Raw genomic sequence first — 22,345 nt, forward strand, 5'->3', positions numbered from 1 at the left:
AAGATGAGTTAAGGTTGAAAGTCGAGATTGAGGCTTTCAAGCAAAGATTATTGTTTAAATTAAGGACTCACGAAGAAAACTAAGAAATAAGAATGATAATAATTATAATATTGATAAAAGGAATCGAATGAAGACTTTAAATTACCAATACAATACAAAATAACAAGTAATCAAATGATTAAAATCGTACCAATACACATAAATACAATACAAATAATATATAAATAAATAGTACAAGTATAATAAAACAAAAGAAAAAAAAGATTTGAAGAAAATGAATGCAATGCAAATCATTAAAATGATACATGAAAAACGTTAAAGGGATTCATATAAATACGTATTTCAATTAATTCTTTTGGAATTATTTTGAACGAGTCTTTTTAATTATTTTTTTTGTCCTGACAAATGTGTAACGTAAGCCAGCACCAGGGTGAAGACCGTGCTTGGTGACCTTGAAACAAAGGTCAGCCCGCGATCATCACCTCGGCTATCAAGGTCACGCACGGGTCAGGTCACTTCTTATCGCTTGTGCTAAAACAATAATCTTATCTGTTGTGATAGCTTAAGTGAATCTTGCGGCCCAAACTAAGCAAAACGCTACGATTGCATCTTTGGAGGACGCCCTCGTGTCTTTCGCCCCCCCCACTAAAACGTATTTCAAACCCAAATGACACGCTCCAAAAAGTATTCCGAAAAAGCAGCAATGGCGAGGGGAATGGAAATTATGTCAGATATTGTTAGGGTTAGTATGGGTGGCTGGTCCTGAATGTTGGGATTTTAAACGAGGGTTCCAAAGTAAGGTTCCAAGGCAATGTTAGGGTGTTAAGATTTTTAGACAGGCGTGAGGTTGCCATTGATGCCTCAACGTGCAAGAAGGGTCTGGCAGCGTCTCCTTTATTGGGGTTGAAGGTCGCTTTGGAGGCGTTAAAACAGCTTTCGCGTGCGCCAAACGTCGAGACCAACGCGGCCAACGAGCGACACGTCAACAAGGTAAAGCGAGCGCCACTGCAAAAACCACAAACAAATAAAAAGCGATTTTAAAAAAAAGTGCCCTGCGTTGGGCAAGCTCGACTTTGCTGCCCTCTGGAGACTCAAGAGAAAAATAAATACTGTGCTGACGGAGACAAAAAATATAAAACTAATTGGAATGAGGTTAGAATAAGATTAGATTCATGGACTCCACTTTGAACCTCTAAAAACGTTTATTTTAAAGTCAGAATTTTACGAGAGCTTCTTTCCTTTAATAAAAATAGAAAAACCGAGTTTGAGTTGAGTTATGAGGTTTTTTCTTTTTTCATTAGAACATGTTGCTTCTTGTTTTTTAATTGCCTCATCTGACAAATTGAGCATTTTTGCAGATGAGGTGTCTTGCTGCTGTGCTGTCGGTGCTTCTGCTGGAGCTGTGCAGCCCGACGCTGCAGTCAGATCCGCGTAAGTCCCGTGTATCTTGTATTTTTAATTTAAGCGGGGAAAAAGAACCATATTCGGAATTTGTGCAGTTGCTCATGTGTCTTTTTGTGTGTCTATGTGAGAGAAGAAGCATGGTTGAACGTGGCCCTGGGGGAGGTGGTCCCACCCTTGGAAGCGGCCCGTGACCCTGCCCCACGCGACCCGATCTCCTCCTCCTCCTCCTCCTCGGCTGACTTCGGCGAGCACGCCAACCTCAGGTGGGTCCCTTGGAACGGCTCCCTCCCCGACGGGGCCGTGGCCATCTTCAACGGCTACGCGGAGCGAACAGACTACGTGTGCAAGGTGAACTGCAAGGCGGGCTTCTTCACGCACGACGCCTGCCACTACCCATACGCCGATAAGGAGTACGCGTCGACCGCCTTCGACGTGCTGGTCAACGTGGACCGCTTCGAATTCCTGGAGTGGACCGAGGACTCGTACGGCTCGGTTCCATCCCACGCCGTCAGGACGTGCCGAGACGTCGACATCTTTGTGGGCAAGAACAAGTACGGGCTCGGCAAGGTGGGCACAGGGCGCTTGCGAAAATCAGATTCGCCCGGGGAAAAAAAATCTTGCCGATTTTGTTTCCCTCATAAAAAAAGAAAAATGTGACACTGCATCACATTATGACGCAAAACATTTCAAGTGGCAAGCAAAATTTTCCATTATCAAATCTGAAATCATCATCAATTATAACAAGAACTTTCGCATGTTAAAATGTTAAATGAATCAGGTAATGATCTATTTGGCGTTTTTGTCCCTGTTGTAGCAGCCAATATGCTTTCATAACTACAAAATACAACAACTTGAGGAAACTGTATAACTTCTGTTCAAACCCCCACAAATTACATTTTTGCCAACATGATTGTGCAAAGGTGGTTAGCATGCACGAAGCTTTCTTCCTTCCGTGGGAGGGCGACGAGTACTGGTACAAGCGCTACCAGGTCCTGCGGGTCAACCCCGACGTATACAGCCAGCACATCTCTCACGTGGACTACGCCGTGGACCAGATGAAGCTGTTCCATCACCCGCCCGAGACCCTGCAGCTGGCCAAAGTCACCAACCTGGAGTGCCACGCCGTGCGCAAGACGGTGACGCTGGATAAGACCAGCGCTAGCGAGAAGACCTGGGACACCGGCCGGGAGACCCGCAACGGCTCCGTGTCCACCATGAAGGCCAAGGTGCCCATCCTGGGGCCCGGCAACGTGGACTTCACCGAGGAGCAGACGGTCACCTTCTCAGAGGGGACCAGCCTGTTAGAGTCGGTGACCCACTCAGTCAGCGTGGAGCTCCTGGTGCCACCCAACTTCTGGTGCGGCGTCAGGATGGACGGACGCAAGATGAGAGCCGACATCCCCTTTAAGGCACGGCTGAGTCGCACCAACCACAACGGAGACACGCACTGGACGTCCATCACGGGAACCTATGACGGCGTCAGCGTGGGCGAGATCAACGCCGTGGTGGAGCGATGCCAACCAGTGGCCGATGCCGTTCCGTGCCTGGCCGCAAAAGACTGAAACTGATGTCTTGAGAAAAGCTTAAATAAAAAATTGGATTTTTCATGACGAAATAAAATCTTGAAGGAATGTGGCTGTGTGGTTGTTTTTGTGTCTAAGCCACAAGGTTATAAGGGCTCCCTCTAGTGGTACGTCAACAAAGGAAATCGCAGCTCGTAGCGTTACACTTGCTTTGTCCAGATTCGCAGGTTCCAAAGGCCGTTTTTTTTCCCCTCTCTCGGTTGCATGAGGTCACTTCCGATGCCACTCAATCGCAATCGTTCCAGTCCCTGACCTTTTCCATATATGCAGGCGTGATCTTGACTTAATTACCAAAACGCTCTAAAGGGAAATGTGCTTTTGGGAGTTTGCAAACATATTTTAAGGTTGTGTTAAACTTATAATCATATTAATATCTAGTATTGGAGTGCTCGTGTGGATTGGTGGGGCCGAGGAATGTGCAGGCAAACTGTATGAACTTGTTTTCTCGGAAGTGTTGTGTATAGTTCTAGACAGGGAGTACCGGACGAGATAATCTCAAGGTCGGTGAGCTACGAGAACAACGAGCAACTATATGAAACCAGACTTCGAGGGGAAAACCAAACCGTCTGACCTCAGCGACACCTGGACGGGGAGGAGATGGCCATCCACCAATCATCTCACAATATTTTGCATGCTTTAATATTCATATTGTGTTTCTTTAAAACTGGGCAACCCGGAAGAATGTGTCGTCTTTTGGTGGTCACAAAAACGCACGAGTTTTAGTGTGAGGGACCCGGGACCCAGGCCTGTATTAGTGCGCTTTGTCAGGAATAAATAATTGGTAAATTTGGTCTAATTGATCTACTGGTCTTCTCTTTGACAGAACGAACTCGCAAAATTGTTAGGTGCGCCAGTGTGTGGATTAGGACATTGCAATTTATGTGTTAAGTGTTGATCACAATTTGGAGTCAGATCAATAGCTAAAATCCGTATCCTAACAGTTTCTTGGTGACCCTGACGTGATGTCAAGAGAAGGGTAATTGACAAACTCGTGGTCTGTGTCCAAGTCATCGGACAGTTAGTCTGGGACAGCTGTCTCCCGGTCGGCGTACCGTTTGAATAAGGAATAAGCGCACAACGTTGAGCTGGTACGACGTCTCCTAAACCCTGAGCTCATCAATGATAAGGTAAGCAGAATACCTGTTACTATATGTCGAAATTCTGCAAATTGAAAGAGGAAATTTAAGAGGAGACTGTCGTTCAGATCAAATAAGGTGTGCATGAAGTGAATATACATACGGTGAATAAGTTTGGAACTTACGTGTGTAACGTGTACGGTAAAGTCAGGGACTTACGCGTACTACGGATAGGTCAGGGACCTAGTGCTTCGTCGTGGCGGACAAGGGTACGGTGACGATCGTATTCAGATAGCTGGGGTTAATAAAGAGATCCCCGAGGGGAAGTGAGGCCTCCTCAAAAAATATCCGGTGGTAACAGTTCCTCCTGTGAGAGACCAGACCGCTAAAATATCCAAAATGTGCAACCAAATTGGGGGGAGTGTGTGTGGGATGAGAGGAATGAATGGAGTGAGATTGAGAGGAATGTATGCTGGAAGTGCAAATTGTGAGCTACATGAGAGATGGATTCGAATCCCTTTGTCTGTGTGTTCTGTGTATGTGCGTAATCTCTGTAAAAGTTTGTGTCAGTCTATCGTCGTTCGTCTGAGCTCTGCGCGAGCACTTTGTGTATTGGCGTGCGTGCCGTGCGGATGCGTGTGTGTATGTGCGTGCCGTGCGCGCTCGCTGTGTGTGCGTTTATGTGTACATGTGTGGTTGCGGGCGTGTGAGGAGGAAGAAGATGATGTTGTGATGCAACAGAGAAAAATGTTGGAGTGCGCGAATCAGGACAGTAGAAAGAAGTGCAGCCAGGGAGAGAGAGAGACACGGAGAAAATATAATTTGCGGAGTGGTCAGGGACAGATGACACAGGCCGAGGTGCAGAAAAATGAATTGATGTGTCCGCTGGTGACCACATCGGGCGGTCAGCACTACGAGCCCATGGTGCTCCGTGATGTGACCGCGATGATGGAAAAGATGCCCCCACTTCACAGAGGAGGCAAGGTGTGGCTGAACAAATTTTTAGCTCTGATGAGTGGGCAGAGCTGTACACTCGGTGACATGCGCCAGATGTTGGCAGGAGCATGCTCTCTAGTGCAATTGCAGGCAATTGAGGAAGCAGCAGGCACAGCGAGGCTGGGGAGGGAGGTGCCCTTGCCACAAGTAGCAGCGCCCCTGTTTGAAAACATTAAATTGACTTTCCCACAACCCACCGATCTGGCCCCCACTATGTTTCCTTATGATGTGAAAATGTCACCTGCACAACATTATGTAACATGTGTGGAAAGTTGGATTGAAACCACAGGTCGACATCCAGCTCTCACGCACGAGGCAGAGGTGCTCTTCCGAACGGCGCTGCTGGATGGACTTCCGCCAGATGTGAAGAAGCAGCTAATGTCAGATCCTGACATTCTGGTTTGTGCCGAAGAACGATTTAAACGTCATCTTTTGCATCACTGCAGAATGTTCACTGAGTCACAAGCTAAAGTTGAAAACGAGACAGATGCATTATCTAAACAGTTGTTGAAATTACAGTTGGCAAAAATGCATGGTGAAGCTAAACAGTCTAAATCACAAAAAAAAAGGAAAATGCAAATGTCACAGGCTCCTCAGGTGGTGGGGCGCGGAAGGGGCCAGTTCCGGGGCGGATACAGAGGCCGGGGAGGGAGTGCACCTGCTTACCCGGGGAGGGCAACATACAAGCCCCATTCAACAAATGCATGTTTCATCTGCGGCGAAACCGATCACTGGGCAAGAGGATGTCCACAGTATCGACCACGCGGAGCCACCCACCCAGCCGAAGGCCCGCCATACCAACCCGGAGCGCCGATGCAACAGGCAGGAACAGCTCCACCCGGTGGACGGCCCTGGCAACAGCCACAAACGCACGGAGGTCAGTACTACCAACATGATGATCTCTGGTGTGGACAATTTGAATAGGGCTGCCCGGGGAGCCAGGAAAGCAGTGGCCCGGCGGAGCCAATGCTTCATGTGACAGTGGAAGGAAAACCTGTGAAGATGCTGGTGGACACGGGAGCAACTTATTCATCAATAAACACTGCCCTTCCTGTATCCTCACTGTCAAAGAAAACAACGACTTTAGTCGGCTTCTCGGGACAACCACGTACTCTGCCTTTCACCAAACCACTTGAAACTGTGATCACCCGAACAGGGTGTAGACTGTGGCACAAATACATCCATTCCACAGACACTCCGATCAATTTGATGGGAAGGGACTTGCTGTCAGCCGTTCAAGCCAGAATTCTGTGTGGGCCAGAGGGAGTGATTATTCAATTTCCAGATGGCATCAGCATCCAGTGCTCACAGCAGCTACAACAACATGGTCAGTGGCTGATGGCGCCCCTACCGGCAGAAGCAGAAACTGCAACCATCTACTGGGCCAGGCTGGAGCCAGAGACCCCTGCTGGTGGCGGTGTGTTCTCGACCTACCTACTGTGGAAGCCCTGGATCTGCTCACTGGCGCCATACCACCCACCTGTTGATCCTTTGCATTGCACGCTATATTATGACCGAAAAAGTGATGATGTTTATCGGGATTTGTTTGAAGAAATTGAAGGGCACATGTGGGATTTAACTTCATCATGCATTTTGATTGGTAAAGAGGGAGTTGCAGCAGCTACTGAATTAACACCAGAACAAATGCAGTGGTTCAAAATGACAGAAAAAGGGGTACCACACATTTCACTAGCTCTTGCCCCAGGTCATGAAGCCAGAGAATTGGGCTCAATGGTCAAACATTTGTTGCTGCAAACCGACTGGCGGAAGACACACATCCCTAATTTGTACTGGTCAGAGTCTCAGAAAGCTTACCAAATTAAACAACCCATGGTAGACTCAGGGCTGCTGGAGATGATGTTGGTATCTCGCACACATGGCAGGGTGTTAACTGATCATGCGGTCTCCTCGTTTGTCGCATCGGCGGCATTCACGTTGACTCCGCTGCGACAAACACGATTGTTGAAAATATTGACTGCCCCAAATGTCAACTATGTCCATTCCGGTGTGAACATGGCCGATCAATTGTTGGTGGGACCCCATGAGTGTGCATCAAAGGTCCAGACGGTGACGAAAGTCCGACCTGACCTCTATTCCACTCCGCTCGGGCACGGTCGGGTGGCGTTTACAGATGGCTGCTGTTGGAGAGACAGGATGGGCTCCCTCCATGCGGCCGCGGCGGCGGTCGAGTGGAGGGATGGCTCCTTCCAGCCTCTTAAAGTGATGAAGCTCAACACCCACCCATCAGCCCAGGCGGCGGAAGTCTTTGCTCTGGTGTTAGCTTTGCGACAATGCAAGGGGGAGGCCGTGACCATCTATTCTGACTCCGCTTATGCGGTGTCGGCGGCTTTGATCGATCTGGTAGGGTGGCTACAGAATGGGTTCACGACGGCCAGAGGCTCGGAGATTGCGCACAAGGATTTGATGTTGCAGTTGTTTGAGGCGTTGAAGTACCCGAGCGAGGTGGCCATTGTCAAAGTGCCTGGTCACTCCAAAGCTGACACTTTAGTGGCTAGGGGGAATCGAGCGGCTGATGAATTGGCCAAGCAGACGGCCGGGTACGGCGGGGCAGAGGACATGATGGTGTCCCGCGGTCCACTAATTGTGGACGGGGAGCACCCCGACTCCTGTTTGCCTCTGTCACTCTCGCATGCCGATCTGTGTGCCGCCCAGGGTGCCACCTCCCCGGAACAAAAATCGGTTTGGCTGGCAGCAAAGGCTGTCAAACGATCAGATGGCTTGTGGGTAGGACCCAAAGGACAGCCAGCTCTTCCGGAGGGAAGGCTGATGTCGGAGATCCTGACACAGGCTCACACACCTTCCCATGTGGGTCCCCATGCCATGATGATCCATCTTCGAAGTTGGTGGCATCCCAAACTCTCGGATGTGGTCTGGAAATTCGTTGCAGATTGTGAGTCTTGCCAGACGTTCAATGCACGCCCTACGTTGAAACCAAAGCCCGGCCTGTTTCAGCCGGCCCCGTGGCCGGGGGCAGAGGTGATCATTGATTTTACCGACATGAGTACAAGAGTGAATGGGAAACGCTTTTTGCTTGTGATGGTTGACGCTTACTCAGGCTGGCCTGAGGCATATCCGTGCTCGAAAGAAGATTCTACTGCTGTGATCAAGGCTTTGATCACCCATTACATCCCCACGCATGGTTTCCCGGCCCTGATCCGCTCTGACAATGGTACACACTTTAACAACAAAGCCTTGGCCAAGGTAGAATCAATTTTGGGGTTGAAGCATCGATTCGGCTGTGTCTACCATCCTCAGAGTCAGGGCGGAGTTGAACGTATGAATCGAACACTGAAGGAGAAATTAGCCAAAATTATGGCTCAAACGACAATGAATTGGCTCCAACCGCTCCCGCTTGCCTTGTTGTCTGTGCGGCAATCCGTTAACAGGCGCACTGGATTCGCACCATTTGAATTGATGACGGGTCGTCTAATGCCGGGACCAGCAACGACGCTCGTCCCACCAGAGGATGTTACGGTACCAAATTTGTCTCATGCAGCATACTGGTCCTATTTGTCTGCTTTGGTGTCCAGTGTTTCTGCACAGATTGGAGAGAAATCCGCTGCGGCTGCGGCGGAGGAAGGCGTGTCAGCGGAGAAACAGCTCACGCCGTACGTGTACGTCCGAGTCATCTCTAGAAAGTGGACGGACCCCCGGTGGAAGGGCCCCTTTCGTGTCTTGGCCAGGACGTCTCACGCGGCCCAGCTCGACTTCAAAGGACGCCGGTGGTATCACTACTCACAACTCCGTCCGGCCCCAGAGTTTGTTCCGTCAGGATGAAGGTATTCCTGTTTGGCCGTGTCCCGGACCCGGCCAAAAGGGGGGGAACAGAAGGAACAATACGGAAAAGGAAAGGTTTTTGGGAATTTTCAGAATTATTTTTAGTAGGAGTGCTATGTGTGAGTTGTCTTTTTGTGTGGGCATTGATGACAATTGATGAGACCATCCAGCAGAAAACGTCCCAAATTCAAAATTCACCCACCAACAAACAATACCGATGCAGAGGAAAAGTAGTCTATGAAGCTGAGGTGAACACAACAGAAGAGCTCTCACGAGAGGAACAGGAAGGTTTGAGACAGAGATGTGACAGCAAAAATTGGCAAACGTATGTCACGTTGTCTAATTGGACAGAGACCAACCAAACCTTACATGACAAATTGGAAAAGTACCAGAGAAGGGTGTGGAGGAACCAAATTCAACAAGTAAAGAGAGTATTGGATTTAGCCCCACCCGATAGAGAAGGGACATGTATTTACCAATGTAAAGAAGATGGACAGTTTGTTGTTGCTTCGTGTCATGGGAAAAAAGAAAGCCCATTTTTGACAACCATGTGACTCAACAAAATATGACATGTTTAAAGTTAAACGGAACCGGCATAAGTATTGGGACAATAGATCCCACATGGTGCAAAGTCAATTTGTCACTGAATGTAACCTCTCCTCTCTCTCGTGCAGACATCTGGTTGTGGTGTGGTGATGACAAATTATATGATCGCTTGCCGAAGAACGCATCAGGTATCTGTGCCCTCGTGTCTTTGATAATGCCTGTGGTGGTTGTCCCCATTGAAATACAGAATCTCAATTGGGACCTGGAGTTCCCACTGGCGGAGCTCCTGAAGCGAGCCAAAAGAGACGTTTTGCCCCCGTGGTTGAACGACGACGATCCAACATATATTGACGCTATAGGAGTGCCCCGGGGTGTACCAGATGAGTATAAACTCGCTAATCAAGTGGCTTCGGGATTCGAAAGTATCTTCCTATGGATCACCCCCAATAAAAATGTAGACCGCATTAATTACGTTCATTACAATGTCCAACGACTGGGTAATTATACAGCTGAATCATTCGCCGCAGTTCATGAACAATTGGCTGCAACGTCGTTAATGGCGTTCCAAAATAGAATTGCGTTGGACATGTTATTGGCTAAGGAACATGGTGTATGTGGAATGTTTGGTGACGCATGTTGTACTTTTATCCCAAACAACACGGCACCAGGGGGCCGACTGACCAGGGCGTTGGAAGGACTAAGGACACTGAACAAAAAGATGAAAGATCATTCAGGTGTACACACCGATATTTGGTATGATTGGATGAAAGCGTTTGGAAACTGGAAAGGGCTCATCATGTCTGTGCTTGTTGCTGTGGCTATTTTCACTACAATCATGATATTATGCGGTTGTTGTTGTATTCCATGTATTAGATCACTCACTGTCCGGTTGATCGAGAAAACCGTTGGCCCGTTGCCACCGATGGGGCAATATGTCCTGTTGACTCAACATGAGCCGCAGGGGGAAGGAAGGATCGACACCACGCTGGTGGCTGTTTGCTAGGGTAACGGGTGATGACCTCATAAATGAGGTCATGAGAGGGAATAAAGGGAAATGTGCTTTTGGGAGTTTGCAAACATATTTTAAGGTTGTGTTAAACTTATAATCATATTAATATCTAGTATTGGAGTGCTCGTGTGGATTGGTGGGGCCGAGGAATGTGCAGGCAAACTGTATGAACTTGTTTTCTCGGAAGTGTTGTGTATAGTTCTAGACAGGGAGTACCGGACGAGATAATCTCAAGGTCGGTGAGCTACGAGAACAACGAGCAACTATATGAAACCAGACTTCGAGGGGAAAACCAAACCGTCTGACCTCAGCGACACCTGGACGGGGAGGAGATGGCCATCCACCAATCATCTCACAATATTTTGCATGCTTTAATATTCATATTGTGTTTCTTTAAAACTGGGCAACCCGGAAGAATGTGTCGTCTTTTGGTGGTCACAAAAACGCACGAGTTTTAGTGTGAGGGACCCGGGACCCAGGCCTGTATTAGTGCGCTTTGTCAGGAATAAATAATTGGTAAATTTGGTCTAATTGATCTACTGGTCTTCTCTTTGACAGAACGAACTCGCAAAATTGTTAGGTGCGCCAGTGTGTGGATTAGGACATTGCAATTTATGTGTTAAGTGTTGATCACAATTTGGAGTCAGATCAATAGCTAAAATCCGTATCCTAACAGCTCCTTGAGCAACGTTTTTGTTCTTTTGGCTTCCACAGTGTTCAAAGGCTCTGATAAACTGTAGAGGATCTCCATGGAAAATGTCATTTCTCTGCATGGTGGCGCGGTTTGCATATGAACAAGGAGAGTCGTAGTGTCGTCCTGTCGTTGCAGCAAATGGTAGGACGTGACCTTTGGCTTCCACCTTATCTAAATGTTTCTCGCCCATCAATTTCACAATATATTCTTCAGTTTCCCAAATTCAGACTTTCTTTGCTTTTCTAACATGCTTTTTTTTCCAGCAATGCCTTTGGTGTTAATTTTAACGACACGTTTTTCAGTCATAAGTTAAACATCCGCACTTTCACCAAGTTCAGTCATTTTAAGTTGGCGTTCTGCCACAAAAGGTCAATCGGCTTGGTAATGAAGCCCACAAACACAAAAAGAAGAAAGAAATACAATCACCCGCGGACACTTCGTATCAACAAATGAAAGTTATTTTTAGATGCACAGTTCCACAAACTCGTCTCAGTAAAGCAAATATAAATAAATACACTGATGAAACCATACCTTAATGGAGCGTTGGCCGCCATGGATGAGTCTCTCCCGGTGTGATAATGCTGGTACTCGGCTTGCCTCTGTGATTGATGCCGCTGTAGTCTTCAGCAACCCCAAACGTTCGCCCTCCTCACATCCGGAATTTCCAAACGATTGCCGCGAACAATAATCCAAAATGAATGCAAATGAAGCCGTTTTCCACCGATTGAACTGACTACATAGGCAATTCGATAAATGGAGTGTTAAGATACTTGAAAGTACAAAAATAAGGAGACTGTGAGTTCTGTTGAAGATTACAACGAAACAATAAAGATAACCAAAATAACCACGTATAAATGTTACCGAAAACACAGATAGTTTCGAGACAGCTGAAAACTAGTGACTTCCTGTCAACCACTAGTGTGTTCAAGTTTCCCGCGGGTAAATATGCTTCGCAGTACAATGCATGACAATGCACGAGAGTTCCTCTAGTGGTATGGAGATAAATTACAACAATACAAAAATAATTGCCAAAGAAAAAAAATTCATACAATCAAATCAATCAGATAATCGACCAACGATCTTCAGCAAGCATTCTATCAATGAATTAATTGTACCATTAGCAAAATTTGTCAAGTAATGTTCGGCCCAAGGTTTGCGTCTTCACATACTACTTGTCTCGTACCCAAATGATTATCAGATGGCTCAGCACACCAGGTGTCGCTGTGTACAAGTGGAAGGAAAGTAAACTCGTTTCTGGGGACGAAGAAGATGAAGACTCCACGCAATTGAGACCTTTCGTGAATGTATTGTTAAATACGTTTTGATTCTTGACATTACTAATCTAATGACATAAATGTTTTTCTACCATCATTTTAACTTCTCTTAGTTTTTCGAATAGTTTATTGTAAAGTTGAATAGAATTAGTAAGCAACGCATAGCATGCTAACCCTTGGTTGCTAATCAGACTAGCAGTCAAAGTTGTCACACTTTCAAGCAAAACTATGTTTTTGCAAACATTCGCCGTCTTTTATTACACTTTGTCATCGGCCGAATGATAAAGCACTTGGTCATTGGCATATTTACGTGCCTTTGTTGCTCTTTGCGCCTACCACGCCGCTACTTTCTGACCATGCGACGTTTTTTGACGAGAATCGTCAGCCGGCTCTGGCTGCACGAGCCGGTCACGACGGCGATGAGCTCCGAATCACAAATTCACACACATAGTCGACGAAAGATGGTAAGTTTACAGATGTGCCCTCAAATATTTCTGTACGATGTTACTAAAAGTCCACGAATATTATAACACGGCTGACTCGTGTAGCTATTGAGTCCGAACGAAACTCCGCTGGAAAAGCCTCATTTAAACGATTCATTTCATTGACTTCATTGAAAGGTAGAAAGCAGAGGGAAGAATCCCTTGTCAGCTCCTTCACTTCCCGGACGTTGAAGGGATGCTACCAAGCCGCGGTTGAAATGTCGGAAAAAGGTCGGTACCGATACCGCGGCCGGCAGTTTCACCATTCAGTCTGTAAACACAGCGTCAATACTTCGCTTGAAACTTTCCTCTGACTGGGCTGTGATACATGATTCGGGTAGGCGGTTCCAGCTATTAACTACACGGGTAGAGAGAGTGGCGTCGCCATGGATGCGTAACCTCCTCGGTTTGTATAGCTTCAAACTGTGACCACGTGTCGAAGTATCATTATTTAAGATGAAATACTCCCTCAGGTCTTCACCAAGTTCGCCTCGGAGAATGCGCCGGGTATATACCAAATCTCCTCGGTGACGACGGTAGGCCAGAGAGAAGAGATTCAACTGTTCTAGTCGATCTTCGTAGGAAAGCTGGTGAAGTTTTGCGACTGTTTTCGTACCGCGACGTTGAACACGCTCCAGCATATCGGCTTCGCACTTGGTCAATGGGAATACTGCAGGCAGTCCGTACTCAAGAATGGGACGCACGTGAGAGACAAACAGGGGTCTGAAAATCGCAGGAGTCATACGGGCAAACGACCGTCGGATGGATCCAAACATCCTGGTGGCAGCGGTGACCTTCTTCGTGGTGTCAAGACTAGTCTTTAGGTCTGACGACACTATGACACCAAGGTCCTTCTCACTTGTGGTGTTTTTAAGGAGATATCCTCCAATATGGTACGCCCTGAGTGGATTCTGAGTTCCCATGGAGAGCACTGAACATTTGGCATGGTTTATTGGAAGCAGCCATTTTTCCGTCCAACAATGGAGCCTATCTAACACGTCTTGGAAACGGTCAGCATCCTCGACGCTAGTAACTTCAGCCCAAAGTTTCAAATCATCCGCGTACAGTAAACACTGAATGTTCAGTTCTTGCGGGAGATCGTTGACGTAGAGTTTGAAGAGTTCGGGTCCAAGGACCGATCCTTGTGGCACTCCACTAGACATAAGCACAGGCGCTGAGTATGCGTCGTTGACTTTCACTCGCATATAACGTCCTTCCAGAAAGTCAGCAATCCAGGATAAGATCTTCCCAGTTACGCCAACCCTTTGGAGTTTAAGCAGGAGACGCATGTGAGGTACTCTGTCAAAGGCTTTGCCCGTGTTTATTTCTAACCCAAACGACACAAAACGCAATTGATTATGTGTTTTGAAAATTGAGAAGTTGATTTTTAATTCGGCATAAACGACACAATCCACTTGACCTTGGTTACAATGTGGACCCAAAAAGAAAGCACAACGTAATGGCAACTGGTTCAATGATATTAAGCGTCCTGAGTCAAGTAAAAAAAAAAATAATTGCGGCATTTTAGATATTATGAATGTCTACGCAAATAATAAATTACAGTATTTACTTATTACTAGATTTTTCTGCACATACTTTCCCTGGAAAATATAACTTAATTTTTGTAATATGACCTGATACAAAAATTTCAAAATACTATATGTAGTTTAAAGGACAATTATTCTTTCAAAATATGCCGACTGTTGTCATGACTCTTCTCAGAAAAAAAAAAGTATATATATTTAAAAGTGTACATCAGAGATGCCCCGAATGAGCAAAACATCACTTGGACATCGGTTGAGAAAGGTGGAAGTTTTAGATGGACAAAAAATAAGGATAACATGAATAAATATAAAATTTGGGTGCTGAATAGCATTTTACCGTGACAAGAGTTCGATGATCACACACAAGTACACAAAGAACCACACAGCAACAGTTTACAATGGACACAGTGGTGCCTGCCCTGGCGGGGTGGCATGGGTGCCAGGAGCCGACCGCTCCGGATGCTTCTAGAAGGATGCCTTGCCCCACCCGTTGCGTCATTTGGGTCCTTACAGAACGTGATGAAAAGCCAAGATTGTGAGCACAGTGGCATAGTTAAAACAGTCATCGCAGATAAAAAATCTGACTAACGAACCAGACTTCAATCCCATAAAGGACAAAAATAACTTGACCCATAAAATGACTTTTCAATATTAATATTCATCCCCAGACAATGGCTTTTTTTAAACATTTTCAATTTTTTTTCCTTCTTGCCTCAAAATTGATTCCATGCGCTAAAATATGTTTTTCTTTGTATTGGGACTTTTTAAATATTACCTCGTTTCTCAAAACATGACTTATTTTCTCCGAATAATTCCAACGTTTTTCTGAAAAAGTCTGGTCCTTTTGTTGTGTCCGCTTCAGGTGGTGGGTCTGGGTAACCCGGGTATGGAGGGCACCCGGCACAGCGTGGGCATGGCGGTGGTGGACGCCCTGGCCGCGCATCTGGGTCTGGGTGAGCGTTGGTGCGGCGACAGGCAGCTGCGTGGTGAGGTGCTGGTGGCGGATGCGCATCACCTCGTGCTGCTGCGCCCCCGGGTATTGATGAACATCAACGGCGTAGCGGTGGCCAAAACCGGTAAAAAAAAAAAAAAAGATGCTGTGATCAACCCCGATGCAAGTGATACATGTTCCCTTTCTGTTTAGCCAACAAGTATGGCGTTCAACCTGAGGACATCCTGCTGGTCCACGATGAGCTGGACAAACCTCTCGGGAAGGTCGCCATTAAACACGGGGGAAGCGCCAGGTTGGTCCCGAAAAGCCGACAACAATCGAAATAGCTTGATTGGTTCTAAAACGGCAAAAAGTCCCTTTATTGAGCGAATAGAAATAAGATGAACCCCCTACACCAGGGGTGGGCAAACTTTTTGACTCGCGGGCCGAACTGGGTTCTAAATTTGGACCGGAGGGCCGGACCAGGAGCAGATGGACGTAGGCGTTGTGTGAAGTCATATAAGCGACCTGTAAAGGTCATTGCATAAAAAAATTTGGTAGGTAGTAAAGCATGGATATTCCAAACAAGTTTTTTGAAAACAAATGCATTTATTAACAGCATTAAAAAAAAAAAAAAAACACTAAAAAACTGCTATCAGTGATTCTCATAAAATACGACACTGTTATTATGAATAACAATCTCCATCACTTCAATGCCTGCAGGTCAGATTAATGAAAGATGTTTATCTTATGAGATCACATCAAATGGCAAACATTCTGACCAAATATATCATCTTGAAGAATCGGTGAAAGCATACATCCAAATAAAGTAATCAAAACAGCAACACGGTGAGGGGTATCTGAAAATCAGAGCAGAGTTTTAACTCGCAAACACCTGGTAACAGAGGTGAGGAAATGGGAAAACTTCCTTAAAGTAAGCCTTAAGAACTTTACAGGTTAAGATTAGTCGCAAATAGGTGGTGCATCAATGTCCTTGAGCATCCTGCATTGTTTGAAAATGAGAATGGTCGCTAGTTTCAATCCCTGCTATGTGTACAAATCATATTCAAAATGCATTTTTTTACAATAAACTTGAGAGCCTCCCGTTCATTTTCAGTGGGAACAGTGTTGTTGGTCTCCCTTTTTTGCTAGTGCGTCATAGTCTGGAGTAAAATTTGTTGTGGCAATTCTTAGGCGAGATCCGAGGTGTTGGTCCGTTTACCTTGATCTGTGACGGGTTGATGTTGACGTTCATGTGGCTGAACGTCACGTCGCGTACGTCGAGCCAAATTGGCCACTCTTTTTTAAACACTCGGCACTCACTTCTTTTTTTCGGGCCACTCATTTTAATGGAAGGATTCCAGGGAAGGTTTGTGGGTGGCTTTAGCGCAAAACTGCATCTGAAAGCTCAGCGCGCGAATTACAAGAATGCAGATGTCACAGCCCACGCTCTAAATTCGGGACTGATACGAATAGAGCGAGAGTGCGCCATGTCCGTACACGCACTTGTGAGTGTGCACCGAGCTTTCTGACACGGCTTCCGGTAGTAAATGCGCAGGCGAGCGCTTCGCCATCTACTGGGAAAACGCAGTCATTGCAGGCAAAATGACAACAACAAAAAAAAGTTTAATAATACAATTTGTTCAGGGTTGGCGGGCCGCATTAAACGGTCCCGTGGGCCGGATGTGGCCCGCGGGCCGTAGTTTGCCCACCCCTGCCCTACACCAACGTAACCCATTTCATGATATCTCTGTGTGAAAAACTAATTGTCTCCACCTATCCACCCAACAGAGGCCACAATGGCGTCCGGTCCTGCATGGACTGCCTTCGCACAGACGTGAGTACTGATTTTCTGACTGGCCGCTCCGAACTATCTTACAACATCCCGTCTTTTCTGTTCCCTGCCCTCAGGTGATGCCCAGGCTAAGGGTGGGCATTGGGCGCCCGGCAGGAAAGACTTCGGTGGAGCGCCACGTCCTCGGCCGCTTCAGTGCAGAGGAGCGGAAAGTTCTGGACTCTGTTCTGGTGCAGAGTGTCAAGATTCTAATGTCTCAGCTCAGAGACCATGATGAAAAACCATACTCCTCACCCTCCTCCACAGCAGGGGGCAGACAAGCTAAAGTGGCCAGCATGGAACCTCAGCAGATCCAAATGTGTCCAGCCAACATAAAGGAGCAACCTAGTAAAACAAAAGCTGTGGAGACTTGACATCTGCCAGTCCGAACTTGAACAATTTCCTCTCCGTTTTGGACACAGGTGTCAAGCTGGCTTGCAGTCACACTAGCAACAAGTCAAAAGTTTGAGCGAGCCAAGAGGAAGTGGCATCCTCCCAAAATAAAAGCAATGCAAAACATGATGTCATATCAGTTCAACTGTCATGACCCTCACTCACCTCTACCTTTTGTTGTTTGTTGCATAAGTTGTTGCATTTAACATTAATGCTAACGTAGTGGTCAACAATCATGTTCACTCGATATGTTGAGCCTGAAAGAACAGGATGCACCACAACAGTCACAAAATCAGAGGAAAGTACTTCATTTTTTTTTTTTTTTTAATATATAAAAGGGGGCTGATAATACTATTCTATTGTTTTCAATAAACATTTAAAGCTATTGCATTTCAGAAAACCAATTCCACATATTACTGAAACAAAGCCTTAAAATATTGTTATATAAAGTTGATGTCCTTGATAAAAGAATGAGGAAAGATTTGGCAAAAAAAAAAAAAATCTGGCAATTTTTTTTTTTTAATCCACCAAAAAAAGTTGACTTGCATCATTGTGGAATATTAAAATTAAATGAATAAAAATGTGGGTTTATAAATAATCACTTGGGGTCGTGACGTCACGCTGAATAAAAATGTGGTTATAATCAATTGGGGTTGTGACGTCACGCTGACGCAATCATTGTGCCGTGTACATCAGGACTGTCTTGAAGATCGACCACCCTAAAATAAGATTCATCACTTCTCCCTTGACCACATCACACACTGACCATTTGTCAGCCCTATCGCGCGTGGCCGCGGCGTGCGTGGGCGACAAACGTGAGTACCACGCGCCGAGCGGTACCCTCACGAGCAGTCCCATGAGTCTCGCTGGGCCTGTAGTAGCTTGCGGTCGGCGTCAGTAGAACCACTCGAAGGTCTTCAGCAAGCCTGAGAACTGCGGACAGCGGGGACGAGCAGGTGCATCGCGCTCACAAGGTCAGGAAGTCCTTCTTTTTTTTTTTAATCGGAATAAGTCGACTGGACTTTCTGCATGTTCTTCCCTTCCTGTGGGCTCTCGCGGCTGATTGTCCAAACGCAATTCTCGTGGAAATGATTCCAAAGCCAACGCGAGAATTGTGCGTGGACATCTGTTGCTGGCCGCTCGTGCACGACACCACTGCACCTTTGCACGGCCGTGTGCACGCGCCTCAATTTAATTGCACCTATCCATTTATTTAACTTCACTTGTTGCATGTTTACAGAGAATAAAAAAATAATCGCATGATTTCTTTTGAGTTTGTTAGTTGTTATCGTTGGACTAAAATAAAGTTATGCAACAAAAATAAAGTTGGTGAATAAAATTGTTGTAGCTGCTGATCTTTTTGGTCTTAAAAATTAGCATAATTGTTGAGGGATGGATAATTATCTTTTCAGAATCCAGTGTCATTGAACGCATCATCTCATACATATCTTGTCTTAGCATAGATGTAACACATCTACACAATAGTCAGCCAAGAAAGAACACCACCATCTTATTTTTCTACAAGCATCAGTGTTGTGCTTCTACACACATACGCATGCTCTATAATGTGGGCTAACATTCTTAGCATATTTATTAGCGCAGTGCAGTGGGAACTGAACAGCTCATCAATTAAATATGGGTTATGCCAGTAGGCCTTTGTCCTTAACCACCCATCTGATGACCATGCAAAAAAGTCTGAACTTGTGTTTTGGGCCATTTTCTTGAGATGAACATACCTACCAGATTCCCAGAGGTAAGATAAAATGGTGACTTCCAACCAAAATGGGTGACTTTGCCTGTGCAAATGACCAAACTTGCATTCTTGCTTCAAACTTTCTGTGTCTTTTAGGGTATGGCTGGCTCCTTTCTTTGCGGGTCTACCTGATAAGAGACATAGCTACAAAGATGTATGGTTGGTTGACAAGTAAAACTTATTTTGGGGGTGAAATTTTCAATAATCTGTAGTTGCACAGTCTGCCTTTAAAGAATGGAGTTTAAAATGGCGGCGGCAACCTAAGATGGCAGACTCCCTGTTGTCTTTTCAAGCACGTTTTCAAACTTTTTCGAGGGCTAAACTCATGATAGACATGTCTACCCAATTTCATGTTGCCCAGTGTAATTGTCTTGGGGGGGGGGGGGTGTATTTTCCAAAAGTGTCAACACACAAAGGCTTGGCAGTTTCTTTTCTTATCCAGTAGTCCTTTCAGACCTCCCTTGTGACCCCCACCATGACAAGCATCGGTGGCAAATTTGCACATGAAAGAAGCTAAGCCACAAGAATGAAATGGGGGTGGAGCACACAAAACCACAATCCACAGCTACATGACAACACTACATGTACACATCTACGACACAAGTGGGAAAAGACAACCTGGAAGAAGAAGAAGACCTGCACAACTAAAACAACCCCCCAACACACACACACGTGCATCTCCCCTGACTTTGTACACATTTCTTAGTTGAATGTTGTCTCGTTCAAACAGCGCCATCTTACGGCCGATATTAAAATGTTTTTAAGCATTTTAAGAGCGTCAACCTGCTCAGCCCCGCCTGAATAAAAGACACCCCTACCCCTGTTTTTCAAGTGAAATGAATATAAATAAGCGGGTATGAGTGTTTTATAGTATTTACTTTTCTTTTGAGCTGTTCCTAATATTTCCATCCTCTCGTCTCCATATAGGGTGGCCATTAGATGAGGAATGCAGTACAACTGTCAAAATTGTACATTGTCTTTTTAAAAAGGTCCTTGTGTCCATGTGGAAACATCTTGGACTTCCTGTGTCCTGACATTTTCTCACAACTAGCAATAAAAATGTCGTCTTTTCCTTTTTAGTAGTTGAGGTTTGAAACCAGTGCAGTACCTACTTGGCGATCACAAGAGCAGGTCGATCTTGGCGGGTACAGTTTTGCAGCCGCTGGTGGAAAAGTAGTGTCCCGGCGACGGCTTGTACGTCATGTCGGCCGCCACGGCCCTCGCCACGTCTTGGCGCTCGCAGGCGCCGCGCTGGCACAGCTGCGCCCTCGCACATCGTTCCACGTGGAGGCGGCACAACGGCAGGAAGGGCACAAAAGCGGTCACCAGCTTTTGACGGATGATGGACGACTTGTACAGGCCACCTAGGGCGGCAAGAAATTTCAGGTACATTGGTCCATTGACTTCGTCATCGGCTTCTGTGTGATCCTTTGGAGGAATACTGACAAGAGAATTATTGATCCTTAAAGACCTTTAACTTGACTTAAACAGAGAAAATGGCGTCTCTCACTGGTTGGGTTGTTGTAGACGGCTTGAGCGATGGCGTCTTGCAACTCGGCCGCTGTCATCTCTTCTCGGTCCCGCCCAGCCTCGCGTTGCTCCAGAGCCGCCTTGTTGATCACCTCCTCGCCCGCCGTACTGAACACACAACACGCAAATTAAACACTGATGACAAGCAGCATAAAAGTCACATTAACGGTAGCTCATGTTTGTCATTGATTTAACATCGTCTATTTTTCTTTTAAACAACAACAATGTGGGATTTCTAGCTACAGTAGACATGACGATGGCATGCGTGGAGCGGCCACCTGATGAGGACGTAGATGGCCTTGCGGTAGTTGGTACCAAAGACCACGTGGGAGGCGCCCAGGAACGGCTCCAGAACGTCCAGCAGCCCGGGCGCCATTTTGTCCATCTCATCGAAGATGAAGACGGAGCGGCCACACGCGGTGACGTTGCCTTGCACCCACGACTTCAGCTGCTCCTAGACAGCGACAGCCCACACTTTGACTTGAGGCTGTGTGTGAGTGATTTTAAAGCTTTCTTTTGAATTATTTTAAGAACATCATTTTTGCCATCATCAAATTCTCAGCCGTACTCACGACTCACTGGAAGGCAAAAACGTGAAGTTTACTACCTACCTGCTGGGCATCCACGTGTCTGCCGGCGGGGAAGTGCAGCGTGGTGATGAACTGGTGGATGAAGGGGCTGCTCATAGCCGAGCCGTACAGGTGGCGCGCCAGCATGCCGGCCGCCATCGTCTTGCCCGTGCCCGACGAGCCGTGCAGGGACAGCACCAGCGGTCTCTCGGGCGCCTGCTCGGCCAGGAAACGTGCCACCTCCTCGGAGAGGATCTCCTGGGCCAGGTGCTGCCCGTAGACATTCTTGTACAAGTCCCACTCCAACTCTGTTTCACACAAAAATGTTTATTTCATCACATCCTTTTTACATTCAGCGGCCGTTTCAGAATTTCAGAACACAAATAGAAGACATGTAAAAAAAAAAAAAAAAGTTTCTACTTTAATTTGTATTTTTCTAACCTTCTTTCCCACTTACTGTTCATTTCACGTTATTTAACCGTTTTACACTCAAACATTTTAACCGTGATTTATTTCATCTGCCCCTTCATGTACTCTTGTAAAAGTGCGTGATTTGTGTGAGTTTTGCCATTTTACATCTATGTTAGTACACACAGTGACAACTAAATTCACTCGTCAAGCTAGTCAGCTAAACTAACCCCGGAAGCGCTTCCATACCTCTGACGTTGGGTCTAAAGTCGCAGTTGCAACTGTCGGCGATGGTGCAGTATAATTCCTGGAAAATGCAGCGACCCGGCGTGCAAATACACAAAAGCAACAAGGCTAACAGAGTTAACATGTTCTGTTTTTTTGGGGCTAGCTTTAGCCATTTGTGTTCCCAGCCACTGACAGAAGCCTGTCAGACAGCGCGGACAGCTGTTTGACTTCCTGTTTGACGTCACGTCACGTGAGCTGTGTTAAGATTGTGACGTCTTCTTCCTCTTCTGTTT

The 22,345-nt window shown here is 46.3% G+C and overlaps 5 protein-coding genes across 5 annotated transcripts in view; 3 read left to right on the forward strand and 2 right to left on the reverse strand.

The window, feature by feature from the left end:
* Positions 1–12,034, reverse strand: part of mymk (myomaker, myoblast fusion factor) — a 44,895-nt gene extending 32,861 nt beyond the window's left edge. Inside the window, exon 1 of the mRNA XM_061279253.1 lies at positions 11,638–12,034. The gene's annotated coding sequence lies outside the window, so the exon portion shown is untranslated. The remainder of the gene's footprint in view (positions 1–11,637) is intronic.
* LOC133154503 (natterin-3-like) lies at positions 956–3,039 on the forward strand. Its single transcript, XM_061279281.1, has 4 exons — positions 956–990; positions 1,359–1,431; positions 1,538–1,971; positions 2,325–3,039. The coding sequence occupies exons 2-4, from the start codon at positions 1,359–1,361 to the stop codon at positions 2,964–2,966; spliced, it is 1,149 nt and encodes a 382-aa protein (XP_061135265.1). The 5' UTR covers positions 956–990; the 3' UTR covers positions 2,967–3,039.
* Positions 4,725–10,938, forward strand: LOC133154043 (uncharacterized). The gene is made up of 2 exons (XM_061278429.1): positions 4,725–5,458; positions 5,648–10,938. Exon 2 carries the CDS (start codon positions 6,026–6,028, stop codon positions 8,855–8,857), a length of 2,832 nt encoding a protein of 943 aa, XP_061134413.1. The 5' UTR covers positions 4,725–5,458; positions 5,648–6,025; the 3' UTR covers positions 8,858–10,938.
* Positions 12,035–12,335: 301 nt separating the features above from the next.
* On the forward strand, positions 12,336–17,703 carry ptrh1 (peptidyl-tRNA hydrolase 1 homolog). Its single transcript, XM_061279258.1, has 5 exons — positions 12,336–12,844; positions 15,269–15,482; positions 15,551–15,650; positions 17,129–17,174; positions 17,249–17,703. The coding sequence occupies exons 1-5, from the start codon at positions 12,659–12,661 to the stop codon at positions 17,543–17,545; spliced, it is 843 nt and encodes a 280-aa protein (XP_061135242.1). The 5' UTR covers positions 12,336–12,658; the 3' UTR covers positions 17,546–17,703.
* A 1,427-nt stretch (positions 17,704–19,130) lies between these two features.
* Positions 19,131–22,313, reverse strand: tor2a (torsin family 2, member A). The gene is made up of 5 exons (XM_061279247.1): positions 22,074–22,313; positions 21,459–21,724; positions 21,126–21,301; positions 20,828–20,955; positions 19,131–20,681 (listed from the first exon to the last, which is right to left on the reverse strand). Exons 1-5 carry the CDS (start codon positions 22,192–22,194, stop codon positions 20,437–20,439), a joined length of 936 nt encoding a protein of 311 aa, XP_061135231.1. The 5' UTR covers positions 22,195–22,313; the 3' UTR covers positions 19,131–20,436.
* Positions 22,314–22,345: the final 32 nt, after the last annotated feature.

Source organism: Syngnathus typhle, linkage group LG5 (assembly GCF_033458585.1).
Source record: "Syngnathus typhle isolate RoL2023-S1 ecotype Sweden linkage group LG5, RoL_Styp_1.0, whole genome shotgun sequence".
Lineage (NCBI taxonomy): Eukaryota > Metazoa > Chordata > Actinopteri > Syngnathiformes > Syngnathidae > Syngnathus > Syngnathus typhle.